Source organism: Seriola aureovittata, chromosome 1, assembly GCF_021018895.1.
Source record: "Seriola aureovittata isolate HTS-2021-v1 ecotype China chromosome 1, ASM2101889v1, whole genome shotgun sequence".
NCBI classification, from domain to species: Eukaryota; Metazoa; Chordata; class Actinopteri; order Carangiformes; family Carangidae; genus Seriola; species Seriola aureovittata.
In genome coordinates, this window is record NC_079364.1 from 31,745,607 (window position 1) to 31,767,982 (window position 22,376).

Genomic DNA, 22,376 nt, shown 5'->3' on the forward strand with positions numbered 1-22,376 from the left:
CAGCCCAACTCACCTCCACCTCACCTTTCCCACTCTCTCAGCCATGCCACCTCCACACTCCTCCTCCACCTCCATGCTCTCAGTCTTTGCGACAGAGGAAGAGCGGCCTTTGAGTCTTTGAGTGAGGAAGGACCAGGTGTGTCTGCTGCGGTGCTGCCACTGACTGCACAGAGTTGAGCGAGCGTGCAGCAGAGTTGAGCGTGCACAAAGCAGACATGTTGAGAGCGCGAGGGACACACTGACACACCCTCTGCAGTCTTGTCCATTTGAGTCAGAGCAAGTTTTTCCTTAGTTTTTGTCAATCAAATAAAGTGTACTGGGCTGGGTTTCACAAAGTCCTCTTAGCTTAGACTACCAGTCAAAGTTTTACAGGGTTTTTACTGCCATTATAAGACTATGTCTAAAGTGCTTTACCGCTCTGGAGAAAGGATACTGCACACTTGAGGAGGTAATCGGTAGGGTCAGGAGAATTCCCGGTGTGCCATTAGTGTTTCATGGCCAGGGCCGGACTGATTATTGTGTATAAAAATATTGCGTTATAGAAAAGTAGGCTGCCATGCTGCGGCATCCAGCCATCCTGAACCTTGTGCTTCCCCACTGTCGCAGCCCCTTGTCTCTCCCAGCGCGTCAGCCGCAACCAAGTCTATATTTGCATTAGGGGGGTAAATGAAGTGGTACAATCCCAGTGTGCCTTGAATTGTAATTGGTCAGCTAATGACCAATAACATGTACTCTACTTCGGGTTCCTTGGACTATGACCAACTGCATGTAGGCATATACGACCACTACATTCGTCTTAGGCCAGGTTGCTTGTGTTATTTGGTAGAATAGTTTTCATCTTGCTTGACTTGACAACATGACAATTACTACAAGAAAGTGCCATTTACTGCGGGGTAGAATGAACATATTTTTAAATATATTTTTAGAATAAAAAAATTAAAATCAATGTTACCCAGCATGCATCACTTCTACTGTCTCCCCGGCACGGATAAAACCACATATTAGCCTATTATCTGCTGCAATTGTCCCCAAGGAGAAGATTATTTACTGTAGCCTTTCCATTGTGGCTATAATGTGGTTTTGCCCATGTATATACAGTCTGGGATGATGACGTGAACTGGGCTCAGGTGTGTAAGTGGGCGGGGAAGCACAGGTGATTTAGGATTGAAGACAGTTGGAAATGGGAAAAAGTCTGAGGGACATTTTCTCTTGTCTCTCATTCTTCCGCGTTCTCACATTTAAGAAAGTGTCAAGGAAACAACACAAGGTAATGTGTTCATTTATAGTCTAATTTATACAGTGGTGTAAACTGATAAATCACATGCTGAAATATGTTGTCTTAGTAAAGTCCATTTACTTGTGTTCTTGCTGTTAGCTTAGCTGTGACGCCTGTGTAGCGATGTTTGATGACTTAAGTCTCAGATTCATTTTGTTTGGGAGTGAATGATTTTTTTTAGATTTTTCATTTTCCTGTCAAGTTACTGAGACAGGAAGTCAAAGATGTCTCCAACACTAATAGAAAGAATTGTAACACATCATTTAAACTGCAGAACATCAAAATCAATTCTTAATTTCATTTTAAGAGTTGATAAATTTTGGGCTGTTGTACCTGACCGGCCTCTGATCAACAACCACATAACCCGTGTTCTCTCCCTGAGAGAAGAGCCTCACACAGCTTCCACAGTTATTGGCAGTGTGGGAGAGAGAAAACATGAAATGTGATTCAGTGAATGGTTTGGAAGTAAAACGTCCAGTTAACAGCGTGTTTCTGTCTGGGCAGTTAGACTTAGAGCAGCAGCCAAGACCGCTGACTGAAAGGCCTGAAGAAGAAGAAGATTGGCTTAACTCCATCCTGCTGAAACTGCAATCAAAAAAAAAAAAAAACCTTACTTTGTGAAAACTTGTCTCCCACAAAGGTTTTAACTCATATAATAACAGCAGGGTTAGGCCAGGAACACACTGGATACATGGCGTGTGCGTGGCGAAGGCGGAACATTATGGTTTTAGTTTTGGCGCCTATGTTAACGGGTTAGAGCGGACACACTGCCTGTGTGAGACCGCATCACATGATCTAGAGGTTCGGCTTCTCGCCTATTTTTCACCCGCAACACATGTCCCAGCAAAAACAGACAACAGGTCATACTGACAACATCCCAGCAACATTAGATAAAACTGACACCTTCCACTATTTGTCTGTCTAAGCTGAATCTGAATGACACAGACATGAAAACATTTAAATATATTTTTAACCATTTAAGCCGCTGCATGTGGAGACAGAGACACTTCACTGACACTTTCTGTCAAAATAAATGAGAAATGAATCTATTGTGACAAAAAAAATCCAACATTCCAGTAACCTGCAAACTCTCAGCAGAGAGGCGCCAGTGTGAACACACCAACATGTGCCAGCCACAGCGGGTCAGCGACGCATCCACCACGCACATACAACACAGGCAGTGTGTTCTCAGTGTCAGACACAATAGAAAAGTGTTGCTCCAGTACAGGAAGCTTGACCTTCCGTCCACTAAACCAACATCATCATTCAATTGTAGTAGTGTCTGTTTCAATCTGTTGAATCTAAATCAACTGATCAGCTTTTGTCAAGTTTTTAGTCTCCATCAACTCCTGAGGGAAATATCTGGCTCTTTCACTGTAAACGCTGCACTTTGTTTACCAGTTAGTTGAAATGTGTGTCGGTCTGCTGGTTGTTGCTCAGAAGTAACAGGGGGTTTTTAAAAAAAATTATGATAATAACTTTTTCACTGCAAACAGCTGTCTGCTGGAGCCATAAACTCTATGAGTGTGAACCTGAGCAGTAAAATGCACAGTGGACCCAAAAGCAGGACCCGAGACACTCAGCAGCTAAAAGTCAGTCTTTACTTAGAAAATATTTCAACCATACATGTAGGGAAAAAAGGCTACCGCACTGACACAAGTGAACAAGACTAACTGGCAGAGTGAAGGGAACAGTGAGACTACACTGGGGCTGGGGAGACAAAGACACACAGGTACGACACATTAGGGCGGGGTCAAGTAATCACACAGGAGAGAAGCACAGGAAGTGCAGCGACCTGGAATGAAACAAGGGTGAGGTGAGTATCAAAATAAAACAGGAAACACAAATTGAAACATGAGGGAAGAAGACAAACGGGATTTCACTGACAACATGTGACAGTTTGCTGGGTGTGAGGGTGGAGCGGATGACGTGTTTCAAAGACCAAATTATCCTACTACATTTTACTAGATTAGATGCTGTAGAAAATATTCGTTAACATGTAATATGCTGCGTATGTATGCAAACCCACCTGGGTCACAGAAGAGCCTGCACCGTCGTCCATCTTGAAAAACTATTACACCTTTCAGGACCTGTGGCAGAGATGAAGGTAAGGGAACCGCCTGCCTCTAATTGGACCCTGCTTTGTGATTGGATTGTCATTGTCCAATCAGATTCAGGTGTAAAAACAGGATCAAAATCCAATGACTTTGCTGCTCCAGTTCTGTCAGGAGGAATGGGCCAAGATTCATTTACAGTGAGACATTTGACCCAAGTTTAACAGTTTAAAGGGCAATGCTCCCAAATACTAACAAAGTGTCTGTAAACTTCTGACACACTGGCACTGTGATGAAAAAAATAAAAAGATGAAATAAATTATTCTCTCTACTAGGGATGGGCACTTGAAGAAATGTCTTTGATCGATCATCGATCGATGATCAATTAATTATTCATTTTTTATATTAATAAATGCCTATGGCAGAAAATACTAAAGAAAGTGTCTTTTTTCCAAGAAAAAATTATAGTCCAACAACAATCCTCTTAAACAAGGCAGTTAAAGTTGAATTGTTTAACTATTACAGAACAAAAAAGATATGCGAAGAGCCCGAGGCAAATAACCAGCCAAAGCTACGGCGCTTATACACAGCACTGCAGTGTTCACAATGAGCTTTGTTCATTTTTAGCTCGGATTTGTCCCACTCCAAACTTCACCTTGCTGTCTTCAGCATTAGCTGCGATGCCTGAGTATATTCCAGCTGAGTGGTAATTTTTCTCTGTTGAAAATTTAAATTGCGCCCCGGCTGGTTGCTGCCACATAGTGAAATTCATTGCATTGCTTCATTACACACCACACAACACAACCTCGTTAATACACACGTTAGATCAATCAGATTCCACGTGATCGACAAAATTTTTAACGATCAATTATCGATCATCGATTAATCATGCCCACCCCTACTCTCGACTTTTATTCTGACGTTTCACATTCTTAAAGTGAAGCATTGATCCTAACCTACCTGACACAGGTGATGTTTATTAGGATTAAACTGTACGTCACCATTTTATATTGTAAGAACAGCACCACTGCCTCATTCTGCTGGGAGGGGCCCACTTTTGACACTCAAGCAGCAGATGGCAGCCATGGACATGATGAGAGGAAATAATGCCATTAGACTCAAAGAGATCCAGAGAGCTGTTGTGGAAGACATTGGCATTTTTCAAAAACATTGCCTCTGTGAGTTAGAAAAAGATGCCTTTTCAACAAAACAGCTCTAGACATCAGTGTGCACATGTGAGGATATAGAGGTTTCTCTCTTTGTCTGGAAGACACTTTTCCAAGTGGTTCTGATGTGAACTGTCTCTCTTTGTTTTTGACTTTTGAGGTGGAGGCCAGTGGGACCAAGTACATGTTAGTGTATGTGGATGAGGCAGGATTTGACCTGAACAAAGTAATACGACGTGGCAGGGACATCGTAGGTCAGAGGGCCACAGCCAGACCAGCGTGGTGGGAACATGTCAGTGTGTGTTGCTGTTGCTGAACATGTGGTAATTCACCATGCGACAGCCGTTGGCTACAACACAGACCGGCTCCTTCACTTGTCGGATGTGCTCTACACTGGCCTCGTTCCAGAGAATGACAGGGAGATTGTCAGGGGCCGACATGTCTTATCATGTGGGACAATGTTAGTTTTCACCACTTCAACTGTGTGATGGAATGGTTTGAAACCCAGCAACACATAATAATGGTGTTCCTGACACCTTATTCACCATTCCTCAACCCAACAGGAATTCTTCTTTTATTTTTTATTTAATTGGTGCTATGTTCTAAGTTTGATTGTATATTTTTCTTTTGCCTATTTTCCCATGTATAGTTCCATGTTTGTCATTTATTCATGTACAAATGAATGATAATATTTCATCGCTGTGTCTGAACCTTAGTTTTTTAACACGCAAACAAGGTTTTGCTTTAGCTCTGTTGTTAGAAGGATGGTTTTTTTTTATGTGTGAATTGCATCAAAGCGAGGCAGTTGTGTGGGCAGCGTGGGCCGGCTGAAGGCCGGCGCTGGGATTCTGGGCACAAAGAGACACAGAACAATCTGGAAATGAGCAGAGAGTGGCCGGGGTTCTTGAGCTGGAGCTTGATCAGGAGCTTAGTTGCTGGTGTGGAGTAAAGCCAGGAGCCAGCAGTGAGAACCCATGGCCACACACACACACACACACACACACACACACACACACATATATACACACACAAGGAGAGGAGGAGACACAAAGGAGAAAAACTAGGGTTGCAGGATGAACAGAATAGACCTTCTCCACTCTCCCAAAAAGTCAAACTACTTTACGTTCAGACAAAATAAAAATGACAATACCCTCCCCCTTTTCTTACCCCATCTCCCCCTCATACATTTCATACAGCCCCTATGTGGTAATCACAGCACCTGGGGCCAGATGCATAAATGATGCATACACATGCGTATGCCATTTCCCACACATACATTGGTGTTTATGAACAGAATGTGCAGCACCTCACACATTCCTTTGACCATGTGAACACACACTCTTCCACAGAGATCCAAGTTACAGTGAAGTGAAAATACAAAATAAGCAGAGACGTTATTTAACATATAAATAAAACAAACTTCAAGGAACTTCATTCATTATCATCATGATCAGTTTTGCAATAACAATTTTACAATTCATAAACAGGAATAATTGTGTTTGTGTGCTCAATGTTTCCTTCGGCATCGTTTAATATCATTATTTATTGTGAGTCATTCTGTATCTGTTTCATATTATTTAAATGTTTACCAATCACAGGGTTAGAGCCTGTCTGCCTCATTAAGACTCTCTAGTGCAGTGATTGTACTAAAGTAAACTGATGCAGGTTTTTACTTCAGTTTCACAAGCAATTGTTCTTCCTTCTCGTCTTTCTTCTCTGTGTCTGATCACTTGTGGCACAGACAGGTGTTTTTATACAAACTGATGGATTAAGGGAGGGTCTTCATCCATTCATGGCCAATTGTGGGAGTGGAAATGAAGCTCGTGCACATGCGCCCAATTTCTCAATGAGTGAGATTTATAAAGCTGAAGCAATGCAAACGCATTGATAAACCTCAATATGTATATTTGTGGTTTTGTGCGTCACATAGTTTTAGTCACGAATCTACTAGTTCTATGCATCTGGCCCCTGAACATGAATGAAAACTGTGAAATATATCAGCAGTCTGTGGTGTGCAAAACAACTGCAGCCGTAATGTGATGATATAGAAAGTATATACAAAGTTTAATTCAAAGCCTTTTACAGCCTGCTCTATCAAAAGAAACAAGTTACCACTTATTGGAAATAAGGTTTTGTTCAGTGAAAGTCTAATTTCCACAGACTGTCAGCCTCGTTAGAGAATCAACTTCAGCTTCCACTGATTAATAATCTACCAGCTGTGGTTCATTTTTCAGCAAGCTAATCACAACAAGCTTCTATTTCCACTGTTGCTCATTTCTCCGCAGAGACCACATTACTTAAGTCGAAGAGGTGTAGCCGTTTGTTTGTGAAAACATGATGCAATCTGGACAAAATACACTTTTACACAAACACACTCTGCCCTCTAGTTAATTTATTCATTAATACTTTACTTATAGCTCATTCCCAAAGTAAAGGTCAGTTTTGAGCTAATGCCAGCTTTCAGTCAACAAGATTTTTTCCTCAGGTAATCAGCTTGCAGAGAGTAAACAGATCCTGTTTCCATCTGGACTGTGATTGAAATCTTTCCTGATCTGAAGTGAAGCTGGCATCCATATACAGTGTTACTGTAAATGTTTCTGAGAATAATTCAGTATATACTGTATGACACAGTTCACTGACCACTACAGGCCTCTGCTGCTGTATTAATGGAAATCAATACTTGCTAATTAGTTGCCATTTTTGAAGTTGCTCCTGCAGCAGCAGATCTGTCCGCTGAGTAAATCTCACACTAGATTTCTCCTCTGTGCACAGCACACACCATCGATTAGGCTCGGACCGGCAGGAGCTACAGTACAGGAACCATTTATAGCACTCTCACCTTCTACCACTTTTTACCACATTTTTGTTTCACCCTCATGCAGACTGCTGCAACATGGACTCACTTCCCATTGGCATCACTGCTTAACGCCCTGAGTATCGCTTTAGCATCATTATCAACATACAGGGTTGTCTGATAGACTCCCATTGACCTCATTGGAAATAGACACATAGGCATGTTGTTGGCTGACATATACTGTATACCTGTTTCTCAGTGGATTAGCTACCTACAGTATGTATAGGTTATCTGTTTTCTGTCCCTCTCTGCATCTGCGTGCTTGCCAGATATTTACAAATCCAAGACTGAAATTGCATATTGGCTAATACTGAGTACATTTCTGATACCATTGCATAAAAAAAAAATGTTTTAACAGCTGTGCATAAGATACATAAATGCCATTGGATCTGTCTTTTATCTAATGTAACTGTGAGAATTAAAAATAAGCAAATAAATGTAGGAATAAATAATAATTCCTACATTAGTGCTACCCCTCAAAATTAAAGCCTTGTTTATGTTGCCTTTTCACTAGTGGGACTTTCCAGTGCAACACGCGCCAAATGGCTGACATTATGCTTGCAGCTAATGTTACACTAGTTGCAGGAAATACTGTTTTAGAGCAGCTGAACCTGGATGTGAAACTATAAAGTTTATTATAAATTACGTGGTTTCGGATCGGTGCATAGACTCACATACTCACCGATACCCAATCTAATATTTTCGGCAGTATTGAAGGAATTTCCAATACTTGTGTCGGTATCTACCTGGTTATCTGCCTGTCTACCTGAAAGCCTGTTTGGTTAAGGTCCCTTTATTTCAATCAACCAGCCAATCCTCTTTATTTGTGTTTCTACAATTTTGACAGTTTGTCTGTAATGCTTTAATTTTCTTGACTCACAGACAGCAGTCAGTAATATTAAATACAAAAAGAATGAATACTAACAACAATGTATAGCAACAGCAATCAATGCAATACATACAGTTCATACAATACATACGCAAATAAACATAAGTACACAAGTTCACGCCTATGTCACTGTTTTCATCGTCATTTGAAAGTGAAATGACCAGAGAGAGCGGTGCAAGGGAGGAAACCCGAGGACACGTCATCACGTCCGCAGCTTGCTACAGGCAAATCACATTTTCTTTTAAAAGACCGATGGAATAAAAGACTCATTGATCTATTTGTCACCTCCAGAGAGGTAAAACCTTCACCTTTATGGAAGCAAATAAAGTAAATAATAAAGTCAGTCTGTAAAGGGTGAATCGAGACACATGGCCAGGGCTTTCTGTACGGCTCTGATTTGACACAGATGGCAAAGATCATTTCAATTTATGTCACAATTTATTCACAATTTGTCCCTGCGGGTTTTTATTTTTCACTCTAAGATGAGTACACCAACATATCATAGTAAATGTCAAAATGTACTTTAATTAAAGAAGCACAGGGCACTTTCAAAGGAGACTTATCAAGATTAAATCTTCTGAGCTTCCTTAAGATAAACATCTCTTTGGTCTTGGAGACATTCAGACTTAACAGCAGCTGCCAGACTCTGCCACTGGGCCATGACTCTGTGTCTGATTTGAGGAAGGCTGAATCTTACTGAGTCACTGCAAACTTAAAGGGATAGTTCAGGTTATTTGACGTGTGGTTGTGTGAGGTGATCATGAACAGTCATTACATTACCCATAGTAGATTAGGAAAGCCGACCGGCAGAGTGGCAGAACTATGTGTTGCCCACAGAAAACAGTCCAATGTCCGTTTAAATATTGTCAGCAGTTTATCTTCCTGTGAAAACAGCTCTTTCCTTTGTCACTATATTTTTCAACCACTGAACAACACAAGCGCATCTACAGAGCGCAATGTATTACACTGCTCTTTGATTCACTAAGCTGACCTGCAGCTGCAGACTATTCATGACTACCTCACACAACCCCACGTCGAAAAACCCAAACTATCCCTTTAACGTATCTGCCTTAAGATGAGGTTATTTTTTAAATTAGTTGTATGTCTACAATTTAACAATAGTTGTATTTATTGATATGATATTGAATGAAGCAGTTTGACATTTAAAGTCAGTGTTTGAGCGACGCTGTACGGAGGACAGAGACTCAGGGAAGAGCTGGAGCTGAGATTGATGCTAACCTTTGTTCTGATTGTTTCTCTGATAACTTATGAAGCAGACGTTCAGCAGGTTTTTACCAGCAGCTGAATTATCCACAGAGGTGTCCTCCTCTCCATAACAAACACACCAGGGGATTAAAACCAGTAGAAACACCCAGAAAGCAGTTTACCTTTAAAAAGCAGAGATTCAGCGACGCTCTTCAGTGACACAGGACAGGACGTCTCCAGCAGCTGGGAGCTGAGCTGTCTAACATTTCCTCAGCTTGTTTCATCATCATAGAGGATATGATGTCACTGGCAGGCGACCAGTGAAACGTTACCATGATTAAAATCACAGATTTCTCTGGTTTGAGAATTGATGGAATCATTTATGATAATGTTAGAACACAACTCAACAACATATAGAACACAGGTCTAGATGTTTTTAGACATTTTAATCTGGAAAAGTTACAGATTAGAACTTTAAAACCTTGATGAGTTATTCCATACATGACAGTAGTTCAGTTTTCCTTTGTTCATGACTTTCTCCATAAATGTGAATACTTGAACACCTGCTGGCCTTTACACTAGCAGGTACAAAGATTAGCACTTGGTGTGAAATATTCACTGTAGCAAAATTTGCAGCAAAATATAAATGTCAGAGAGATGTTAGCAGGAAACTCAGATAGCTCTATGCATACTGAATGTAGTAAACTTGCGCCCTGTGCCCCAATAAGCATGCTCAACATGAGAGGCAGGCCGACCTTTTCATAGAGACCGGGCTGAGGCAAACAGAGCACAGAGCCAAGGTTAAAGGCAGGAGAGACACAGGACACGGTTTAACAGCCAAAGAAAATTAAATCACTGTTTTACATTCTCACATTATTGTGCTGGCCTCATTATGATAACATACTGTATGTACCTTGACCTTCAAAGCCCTGTGGATGGTTGAATGTGCAGGATATACCCTTGACTCTGAGCTCCACGAGAGAGTTTCATCTCTGAACCATTTAGCCTATTATGCGAGACAGACGTTGATGAAATTGGCCTTGGGGCTGGCAGATGGTTCCCCATGGATTAGCACTGAATGAAATTTCATCAGGTTTCCAGTGTGACCCAATTACACGTCCAAACTAATGTGAGATTAGTTTCATCTGTGTTCAATTAAAAAGCACACATAAGACAGGTACTTCTGCAGATAGTTCTGTAATTCACATTCATCTTTACTGTAACGCAGTCCAGTCTTTTTTAAACATGAAGAACCTCCAAGGATACAAAAGAAATATGTCTCACTCACTCACTCACTCACTCATGTGCTTGCTCTTTGCCTTTTAGTAGTTAATAGGAGGGCGCCTACTATCTATGCCTCACCTCCACTGAATCCAGCTGTGTCATGGTGACAATGCAGTTGCAATATGAAGCAGCTCAGTCATGGCTCCATTGTGATTCAAATGTCCACTCATAGTGCTTCAGAAAAGCAGTGTTCATGTAGTTTTGGTAACAGAAGGAGAAACATTTTTTGCATGTTTTCTCCTCTGCGTCAGCCATCCATTCTCACTATGCCAGAGTCTTCTTCACCCCAAAAACAGAGCTTTTGGAAGACAACGATTAGCTTGTGCATTGAGGGTGCTAGCATCTGGGTGGCTAAAGTTAAAGGTGCCTTGTAAAGTGTTTTTGCAAGCGAATAAGTAGTTTTTTCCTTTACTGTTTCCCAGCAAAAAACACATTAGCCGTGTCCTAATTCAGGGGCCACATCCTTCGGAGGCTGCATTTAAAGACTGATTGCGTCACACATCAGCCTTCTTTTCCTGGACGATGAAGGCTCCAACTCCTAAGATTCATTGTGCACCAGTAGAGAAAATCATTTGGAAGCAAACAATAGCAACAGAGAGCCTGAGGATTACACTTTTAAATGTAAATATCGGGCTTCAGCTCAGTTCAGCACCTAATGGTACAACTGTTAAAACTGTTTGTAAAAATAAAAAAAAGAAGGTTACGTGTTGTCAGAGTTGCCAGGTGACAGGAGCGGCACGACGGTAAGGGCGGGCACAGCTGGTGATGCAAAGCAGAAATTCTCTGCAGGCCAGACCTTCTCATTTCAGTTCAGCCTTCACAGTCTATGACAGCTATGAAAGGCCACAGCTTCGTAGACCACGTCCTCAGAAGGATGTGCCCCTGAACTGGGACACAGCTATAGTGTATCCTTGCAGTCTGATTAACATGTAATCGCATTTTCTTCTGCACTGCCTGTGTTTACTGCCACTGACTGTAGATGAGTGGAAAAGTGTGAAAAGCTCCAGCTGGGTTTGAGTCGTGCTGTGTGTGTGCCTGCGTGTTCACCTCTCTGAAGGGGCGTCCGTGTTGATGTGCAGGAGATTCGAACACAACAGGGACCCACTCATAAAAACACTGCTCCACAGGACACCTAATAGTCAAAACTCCACAGGAGACCTTTAACAATATTTGAATGTTTTCTCATTTCTAACTTTCTGTCATCTCTCATTTTAATGTCATTAAGCTACATATAATCTGTTTTTGTCAGGTGATGTTAATGAGCTAATGATCTGAGTCTGCTTGATGGTAACAAGTGGTATTTAAGAACTGAGATCAAACTACTGGTCTAATTCCATTGTCTAACATGAAAAACTGAAAAAGGAGTAAAATAAAACAACTAAATGGTGAGTTCAGCTGTATTTAATCTCAGTGATGACACATGTTGCGCAGGAAGTGACTCATCGCAGGTTTAATCAGCTGACATTCAGCAGACAAGGACAACTGTCTCATTCTCTGTGTTTAAAAACATATAGAAGTAGTAGTACACTTGTTTTGCTATATATATATATCTATATATATATCTATATATATAGATATATATAGATATATATATATAAAGACAAAGTCAACAGAGGAAACGCAACATTACATATTAATTGTAATATATGGGCATTCATGTACATTCATACTGAGTTTCAGGCTTTAGAGATTCAAGCTACTCCACCAAAAACAGAACTGCAGCATAAAAATAGTGGAGAAAAGAGCTGTGTAAGAAGACAGAACGTGATACAGCCCTGTACAGTGGACAATACTCCTCGTTCTTCTTCACTCTGTGGTGCTGCTTCGCCTCATTGTTATACAGCATATTAAACAGGAGGTCATTTCATCACATCCACTTCAGCATGTCAGTAAACTGCTGACTTCCACACTGACCCCTGCCACCAACTTCTCTGATTTGCTGGATATCTGAGGTCACTGGATCACAGCTACTTAACCCTGATGCCTTTAAAAGAAGCATAACGTGACTTTTTTCCCCCCTCATCCAAATAAATGGTAATTTTATCCAAGGAATCTCAGATAAAGGGACCATGGAGCTGATGTGGGACTCAGCATTGTGCTAAATGGCTCTTATGTGTGGTGTAGTGTAGTGTAAGCATAGGCACTTCATATCATGCAGCTGACAGTCATTTCATAGATGACTTATGCTTTCTGTGCAGATCATAAGTCAAGGACAGATTCAATTAAATGCAACAAGAACAACTCAGCTGGTTGTGAACTAATGGCTGAGACAGGCAAAGCAAACAAGGTAGATTTACGAACAGAAGCAGCGGTGTCTGGTTGTAATAGTTCATACTGCCACGAGGTGCCTGTTTTTGCAGTTTTGTCTATGTGTTTATGTGTGTGTGTGTGTGTGTGTGTGTGTGTGTGTGTGTGTGTGTGTGCGTTTTGTACAGCAACAGCAGAGGACATGCTGTGGCATTAACACATCAAGCATGACTGCTACTGTGAGGGCTGAATGGCTGTAGTTTGTCTGAGCATTAATGCTCAGTAGATACTGTATACTCTGAATCGCAAACAAATACAAGTCAATCAATCCTGTAAGAAAGTAACAATTCTTTATAAAACATACAAAATCTGCTAGTGTGGCTTACAATAAAATCAATAGACAAAGGCCTCTCTACAGTTTATTGACATCTTGTTTGATTTAAAGGGACATTCCAGTGATTTGATGCATGTGCAACTTGCAAGACTGAAGCAGCAGATGCTCATGTTGTCGCTTTTACACCCTTGTGTAGGTGAAGCTGCAAAAACCCAGGATCCCTAACCCTACACTTCCCATAATGCAACTAGCATCTTCCTCTTCAAAGCCACAGAAGACATTAGAGAGGGCTGAAATGAGACTACAACTTTCAGGTTCACATTGAAACAGTATGTGGTACATTCAATTTGTCTACATAGGGAACGTATTTATTTTAAAAATGTAATATTGTTTATGTTATGTTTCAATTTTAAGCTATCTTTAACATCTACCCTCAGTTGTCAGTTTAATAGCGACACCTGGCTAAAGCTAATACAGCCGTCCTGTAATAAACCTTACCTTCATGAAGGTTGTGTTGTAATGTTCAGTGTCAGTTTCTGCATTTCGGTGGCTGCAATTTGTTTCGAACATTAGGATTATTGTATTATACTGTGTTAGTTTTAGCTAGGTGGTCCTAATAAACTGACAACAGTGTACAGTTGTATGCGGATGTTTGGCCACCCCTGAGCAAATTCCATTTTTTGTTGATTGGAAGTGAAGTGTAAATACAACCCCTGCAGCAAACAGACATTATCTTGCATCTTTTCAAATGTTAATGCGCTGTTACTTTTTATCCGATGAATTAAAAAATCTTAAAACGATTTTTTTTAAATTAAGTAGGCCTATATGTTGCATGTGCAAAACTTTGTGCACGCTATGTAATCAGTGTTTTAGTGTCATGAAAAAAACTTGTGCTGACTGTCATGAAGAAAATGAAACAACAGATTACATTTTGTGTACCTGGACATGAACTGACATGAGGCCCAGCTGGCTTATTCTCTGCTGCTGCTAGGTGCACAACTATTCGAAGCATTTGGATTTTTCTGGATTTTAACATCTTTTTTCTGAGCTTTTAATCCACAGTTCTTTTTTTTTTTTATGTAGTTATCCATGTAAAGTGAGTCAGCAGCAGTTCAGTGCTGGCTGCCTCAAACACAGAGCTTTGCATGACCTTTGCATGGGACCCCTATGGGCTTTGTGCCGGGGTCATCTGTACCCTTTGACCCCCCTGACAGAAGGCCTGGGTGGGAATGTGTTGACAAGGATGGAGTGATTCTATCGCGAGACAATCTCTAGCTTTTTTGTGTTTTTCCTCATTGAGGCGATTACTACAGCCAAAACCTGTGAAGCTGAGAAGAGTAATTGTAATATTAATGAAACGTAATTGCAGTAGTTGTTAAAGTTCATTTAAAGAACATAACGCGACAGTTTATGTGATTTATTTATAAAATCTTTGTGTTTACTGACCCTGTCACCAACTCCTGCAGTCCAACGGCCTGGCCCACCGGGAGTATTTCCGTTCCCCCTGGTTACACACTCTGTACCTGTTGACAGCAGCTGCAATTTTTCAATGTGCAAGATCCTGAAGGTTTCAACTGTTAATAGGAAATGATCTTATATTTATAGTATACCCCAGGAACACGTTTCACTTTTTTCAGAAGAAGAAAAAATCCCTCATCTTCAATCAGACATTGCAGAACCTAGTGTAACGACAACGAGCTTGGAAAGACTGCGCCGCAGGTTTGACATGAAATTCAGTGGAGTGTCCCTTTAAACTTGTCATGTCTCATGGAAATCATCAAGTTGTGGTCGACCTTTTTTTCTCAATTCAACCATGATGTGATGATTGTGACTGTGATTGTTTCCTTGAAAACGGTGGAGTACCCAGAGGCTCATGCTAATGCGTCATCATACAATACAACTGTACACCATCCCTTACCTACTCATCCACAACATGCCACTATGCTTATTTCTTACACAACGTACCATATACATTGCTAATGTACACGGTATATTGTCAACACATTGCTTCATCAAAGAGAAGCTTATGTAATTTTCCATCACAGGATGATTCTGGTTTATCACAACATGGGTCTTACTTTTATTGTTTTGGCCATAATTTCCATCTGTAATTATAACAGTAGCTGAGATCTGAGAACACGACACAACAAAGTGGAATTTGACGATAACATGACAAATATGATCATCCAGGTTTTAATTGAGTTAATCAGTTTTGGATGTTTAGCCATATTATCTAAACCTCTAAGGAGAGTACAGTGGTGTAGGTCAAAGTTGAATCAGGAAACTTCAATGGATGTTTACACTTGCTGACAGTTACAGACAGTTTGGGTGATAATTCAGTTCATCTCTGTGATTTTCTATGTTCTCACATCTCAGCAACTGACTGGGTGATTATTCTAACATCACCGAGCAGAATGACAAAACTACAATGATATAAGTTGTAACGAACTGGAATTAAGCTTTAAGTTAGATTAATAACTAATGCCAACAATTGAATTTTATCATGATAAGCTGTGTCCATATGGAACATGGATGCTTTTTGTTCCATTTTACAGTCTTGTGCAAGTTATAAAAGCAAATCCTGATTCTATTGCCCCAGAACTTCTGTTCTTCACGTTCATCCTCTGCTATTTATTTCTCTGCAGTCTACAGATATAAAGGGAAAGTGCGGTCAGTCAAAGGCTGGCGTCCACCTGCCATCACTTGATTGTGTTTTTGTCAGTCCGATAGGAATGTAAGGCAGCCCCTGGGCTCCTGAAGACATCTCTAGGTAGATACAAAAAGCCAAGTTTATGTGCTTTACTCTGAAGTTGTAATAGCGTCACTCCGTCAATGGCTTAGTCAGCAGATAGCATCCGCAGCTCCGTGTTCAGGCTTCTACTCCTAACAAAAAAGTACCAGAGAGGGTTTTTACTCTACCTTTACCACCGCAGAATGCTCTTGGTTCGATCAAGAGTGAAAGACTGGGAAATTATTTCAGAAAGTATCAGAAATGGTAGCATGGCATAGCAGAGCCATTTAATAATGTGTATTCAAACAAAAGAAGTTCTGTACCAGGAGAAGACACGCACTCTTACGTGCTTCTTCATCATTTCTGAATGATAGAAATGCTCCAAAGTGGTACTTTCATAATCAAATATTTGTATATACAATATACAAATATTTGTATAATATTTGTGCATTGTGTTTTGATTTACCAGGTTGTTTGCTTGCTTGTCTTTTTTAGCTTTGGAAATAAAATAGATTGTGGAGTCATTACGGTTTCAAACAGCATCACTGCCTCACTACAGAACCGGCGGAGAACCATCCTCTTTCTGGGTCGAGACTTTGGCGGTGTTGTTATGTATGGTTGCCTTGAGGAGTACACATTTACATGATATGCATGTGTTATGTTTGGGTATGTCAGTCGTCCAGGTGCTGCTCCTCCCATGTGGAGGTGGGGATTGCGCTGTAGGGGTCCATGATCACCTTGGCGCAGCGGATGATCATGGCCACCAGCAGGAGGCAGAGGAAGGCGATGCAGGCCAGAGTCAGGCCCTGGTCCACGTCCACAAAGGCTGGCTCTGCTGTGCCCTCCACCTCCATGACTCGTGTTGTCTGCTGCTGCTGCTGCTGCTGCTGCTGCTGCCGTCCTCAGACACACCCACACACCCTGCTATCATCCTGAAGATCCTACTGGAGATACACAGAGAGGAATAAGATGGATGTGTTAAGTCATATGGAGTTTTCTATGTTTTTCTGTGAATCTGATCATTTCCCTCAAATATAACTACTGGTTTCCAAACAGTGTGGAAAAGCAGCCTCGTGTAACCTCTCTGCTTCCACCACTCTGTGTATTTGCTGTCCCCCACACCCTGAGAAATACGTTACAATGAAATATTAAACTTTTTTGAGAGTGTGAGGAGGGAAGTGCAAAGTGAAGTTTAGCAGCAATATAATGCACACAATATACACTAGTAGTACTTAAGTGTCCCACCCTACCTGTCGCACCTTCAATCTCATTGCAGTGCTTTTGTCCTGTTTGTACATTAACTTCTATCACTGTCCTAACACTCCGTACAGACTTCTCTGCTGCTTGTGTTATTTTTTAGTATTTTGCCGTGCAGTTATAAAACATAAATATAAACCATCAATATTTCTTGAATGAAAGGTCAGTCCCACTCCCTCTAAAAACTGGCTGCAACATTGAAGATCTCAAACTCATCTCAACTCACAATTTCTTGTCTTAATCAGGTTGAAAAGTGAAGGAGGCTGCAAGCGAAAGCATCTGGCCTCATTTCCCTGAGACATAAGACACAAGACAAAAGACATGGACACTAATGGGAAGCCATTTTGCACACTGACGATGAGGTTGGAGGCTGTTGCTGCCGCAGGAAAATTGACTGCACGGCAAAGGCCCTTCCATCTGCAAAAGGTGGGTGGTGGGTCTGATAGAAACACTAGAAATAATTTACGAATATTGAAGTGAGGCTAAGGCTATAAATAAGTGCAGGGTTTATTATATATTTCTTTAGTAAAAGTGAGAATGTTTTGCTCTTTTGTCTGATGATGGGCAAACTGTCGTGAATATGTGATGAGCTTAAAAAATGTTTTTTTAAAAAGTAATGTCAGACTGTTTCTGCTGCCAAAGCAGAGAGGAGAGGAGAGAGAAATATAATGAGGTCTATTTGACTGAAATGTTGCATTTATAATCTTGTGAAAAGTCTATGGATTATTTTTCTGGTAAAAAATGACAGAGGTTTTACTTTCTACTTCCAATTATCATCACAAAGTCTCCTCCTGTTATTCTGGGCCGCAGTGATGGAAGAAGAGTGTAAAAGCATAGGCAGGGATTAATCTCTGAATTCCAATTCCATTCCATTAAAAATACCTCTTTTGAACTAAACAACATTACAACTACCGACAGTAAAAGTAAATGACCATTGTAACACTAACGGAACTATGTACACTTCTATATCTAATTAAGTAAGGAGAAAGCCAAAATAAAATGAAACAGGCTGCGACTTTGTTGCCAAGCCTGAAAATACGGTGCTGAGGGGGGCAGCAGAGAGAGGCGGCTAGAGAAGAAACAATCAGACAGTTCTCTACACCCGGCTGCTCGCCACCGCCATCGTCTCTGATAGCAGGCTATTTGCCCCTCCTCTCACATATTTGACTTTCACAGCAGGTGGTCAGACCACCTGCTGTGAAAGTCAAATATGTTGCACAACTTTGGTTTGTTTCAAACTATCTGTGGCTTTTATCAAGGATCTGTGTGAGTCTAATTTACTGTTGTTCAGTGTTACAATAGAAGTGACACTACAATGTTTCTGTTGTTCCCAGTGGCTCTGTTGGCTTAGCTGCCAGAGATACATTCCTAAAGACAGACTCCCTTTTAATGTGTGGTTAAAGTCCCTCTCCAGACATGTAAAACTCCTCTGCTGTGATTCATATTTTGTTTAACATGGTTTTCACACATTAAAAGAGAAAAAAATTAAACACAGTGACACAGTGTTAGTGGTTGTGCTAATGCTAACTCTCTCTCTCTGTACTGACAAGGTTTCAGGTGTATTTAGCCCCGCCCCCCATCCCCACCAGTTGACAAGATTGGTTCCTTAGGTTTGTGACGTATGAAACCCTGGCTGTCTGAATCTGTGTTTATGAGACTGTCATTGGTTCACTGCAGTTCAAGGTGGAAACACTCAGTCATGGAGTTGATGATTATTTCTCTCATCATATGTCTTGTGTTATATAAAAACATCATATGGATGTTAACAAGGTGAAACACTTGATTCTCTTTGGAGGGGTCTTAAATGTTGCTCTCATGCATTTGTTTAACCAGTGAAAAGCACTTTGAATTGCATCTGTGTTGGAACAGTGTTACATACAAACGTGCTTTACTTAAAAGGGTGAATCTCAACGTGTGGGGCTGGATGCCCATTAGTCTTCTTACCTCTGCCACTAATCCATTAGGCTTTCCACCCCTCATCTGTCTCCTCTGTTAATGGTAGTGGTGATAGTGGGAAAGTAGGGTTGGTTATGGTGGGTGGTACTGTAGGGGTCTCATTTATCAAAGCATACACAGAGCAAATTCTAAATGTGTGTGCAGGAACATCCCTTACAGAAAAAGGACATGAATTCTATGTGTGCAAAATCACATGACCGCATGTACATGTGATTTTTGCACATGTGAAATTTTACATTTGAAAAACTGTTAAAATCACATGTGAAATGTGTGGAACACATGTGCTGGCACATGGCAAAAATCTGGTTTTGGTACATTTTCCTGGTGTAATGTATGAAGGCCATGTAAATTCCCATGTGAAACCTTTACGATGTGAAACCTATGTACATAGCCATGTGAAACACAAGCAAATACTCATGTGAAAGTTGATTGGCCTATTTTTCCAAATTCAAGATTTACATACAGAAACACATCCATAATGCAAAATATGGACAATCACAGCCCTGAGAGTCGTAGTAGCCTGAATGTGACAAATTACTTGTTATGGACAAAGGTAGCAAAAAAGAAAAATCAATATGAAAAACATCACAGACAATGAGGTTAAGATACTGTAGCGTTAAAAAAAAAAATCCTGCAGCGTCCTCAGATGTGGGACAGGTTCCCAGCAGACACAGACTTATTATAGGCTAAGTCCTAAGTCTCATATTTCATGTTTCCTGCATTGTTACTGACAGTATTGTGTTTCGCATTGTGCTGTACCATGTTTCCACACTTCATTGGTTACTAATGGTTACACAGAGGGATGTAGAGTGTGTAAACCCTCATGAGCTCCCTGCTGTGCTGAGGTGATGGCTTGTAAGAAATGAAGTTAAGCCCTGTTGTCATTGCACTAAAACATAGAGTAATGTCAAACTATGCTCTAATAATGTGTTGTACAGTAGCTGAGAACCTGAGATCACCACAGTATAAAAATCAATTTGATACTTCCACAATACTTTGTTTTGTCAAAGATAAATAAAGATAGAGTACAGGGGCGGGTGATTGACAGATCAATCAAATAAAAGATTTACATAACACAAAATAGCTAGTTAACACAATACCACTTCAACCACCTCAATGCAATTCAATGATTACAAATTAGTTTTTATTTTTTATCTTTTTCATTTGTTTCACTTTTTTTTTTTTTAACAGTTTAAGCATAACAGAAAATATATGATAAATACCAGTCAATTCAGATCCACCACATCAACTCACTGGTGCATTACTAGTGAAACAAGATTAAATAGAGGCATTAATAGCATCATTTATTCTGAAAGTAAATGATGCCATTATCTTCCAAATAACAACAGAAATGCAGGAATATATCCATTATCACATGGTCGACAGTAGAGTCGGGGTTTGTGTGTCTGTAATTTACGAATCGATTTGTCTGCCTGTCTACCACTGGGAAGCTGTTAGCGCTCCTCATCAGGAGGGGCTCTATGTAAATGAACGGTTCCTGTGCTCAGAAGGGAGAGTACGCATGGACTCAGCACAAATCTGTGTGTTTTGGGGGTGTTGGTGGTGGGACTGGAGGACACTGAACGGCAACATCCGTCAGGTCAGCAAATTCCCCAACAACTTGTTTACATTCAAGTGATAGTGATGGCCAGTCAATCTATACTCAATAACCCAAAATGAAAAAATGTGACAACATTTTTTTGACATTTTTATAAATTAATAGAAAATCCAAAATGGGCCAAAAATATCTGGCCCATCAGATTATTTTGATTTTGGACTGAAGGACAGAAACAAACATTCAACATTCAGGCAGCTGGCTCCTCTACAGTCAGCTGGATGGTGCCTGATGCCGAAATAGATCTCATCATGGCAGCAGAAGTTACCCACACGATCACTTCCTCTTTAGCGATTTTGCCTACAAAATAAAAACGAGAAAGTTTGTTTTTTTGCAGCAATCCTTTATCTTGAACGAATCGAGAGCTTTTATTTTGAAAGGTTCAGGTGAAGTTCAAAAGATTCTGTCACTTTGTAAACCTATGAAATAGCCAACAGTAATGTGTGGTATGAAAAACTTAACAATTAAGTAAATCATTCAGAATTACTTTTTGATAGTGACGTTTTTGCTCTGCTGCTTAAATGTTTAGCTAACTCCACTCTGAACACAATGTAATAGTGTAATAGTGCACGTTCAGCACACAAACAGTTAAAAACTGATGCGAAGGAATAGTTCTGAGTAAAAGTGTGTTAAATAATTAAATGATGTTTCAGTGCGTAACAAATTAAATCAAATTAAAATGATAAACATTTATTATTCACAATAACGAAAGGGGAACTAAAACAGAGTTCATTAAGGGCATTTCATGACTCCAACAGGTCATTAATAACTCATTTCTTCAGTTATTTTTATCCATTCTCTGCATTTCCACCACATACATGTCTCATAAGGTGGTCCTTGTTGCAAGTTGGTGACTAAAGACACCAGCCAGATTATGTGTCTATTGTATCCTTAATGCAGTGCAAAGCCCAGACACCAGCACGCAACTCTTTTTGTTTGTGACTGTCCCGCACAATTTAACCACAGTGTGGAACAGCATTTTTATCAATCAATATCTTAGACTAGCCTTTGATGATATTCTGGCCCACCATGTAATGGCTTAGGAAAAAAAATTGGCCCTGACAGACAGTATGAATTGTGGAACCTTATGTAGATTGTGTCTTTCTAAACTATGTCCAACCAATTCAGTTTCAGACTCTAAGCAAGTTCTGGACACATCTCAAGGATGATTCAAATTAAACTAAAGCAGAGAGGATGAACCTGGCCGCAGCAAAGGCTCTAAATACTGTTGGAAATGACTGAATTCAGATTTAGATTTTTAATAAATTTGCAAAAGTTTCTAAAAACATGATTTTGTGTGGTCATTATGGATTACTATAGATTAATGGGCAACTATCTGAGTTGGGACACTTGAAGGTCAGTCATTGACCTCTGCTGCCGTACTGTTCACAACAGAGCAACAATACACAGAATGTAAATATTTTAACTTTTAACCCTCTACATTCCGTCACTATGATGAGTGTGGGAAATGTGATGCATTGTTAGAGATCACTTTCATACAGCGATG

General features: G+C 40.4%; 1 protein-coding gene across 2 annotated transcripts in view; it reads right to left on the reverse strand.

The window, feature by feature from the left end:
- Positions 1 to 12,163: 12,163 nt before the first annotated feature.
- Positions 12,164 to 22,376, reverse strand: part of LOC130171076 (cortexin domain-containing 1 protein-like) — a 34,364-nt gene continuing 24,151 nt past the window's right edge. Inside the window, exon 2 of one of the 2 annotated variants that reach the window (XM_056378994.1) lies at positions 12,164 to 16,982. In XM_056378994.1, coding sequence (XP_056234969.1) covers positions 16,713 to 16,895 — 183 coding nt within the window. In that variant the 5' untranslated portion in view covers positions 16,896 to 16,982 and the 3' untranslated portion in view covers positions 12,164 to 16,712. Of the gene's footprint in view, positions 16,986 to 22,376 lie in introns of both variants that reach the window. The other variant, XM_056378909.1, reaches the window with a different exon arrangement.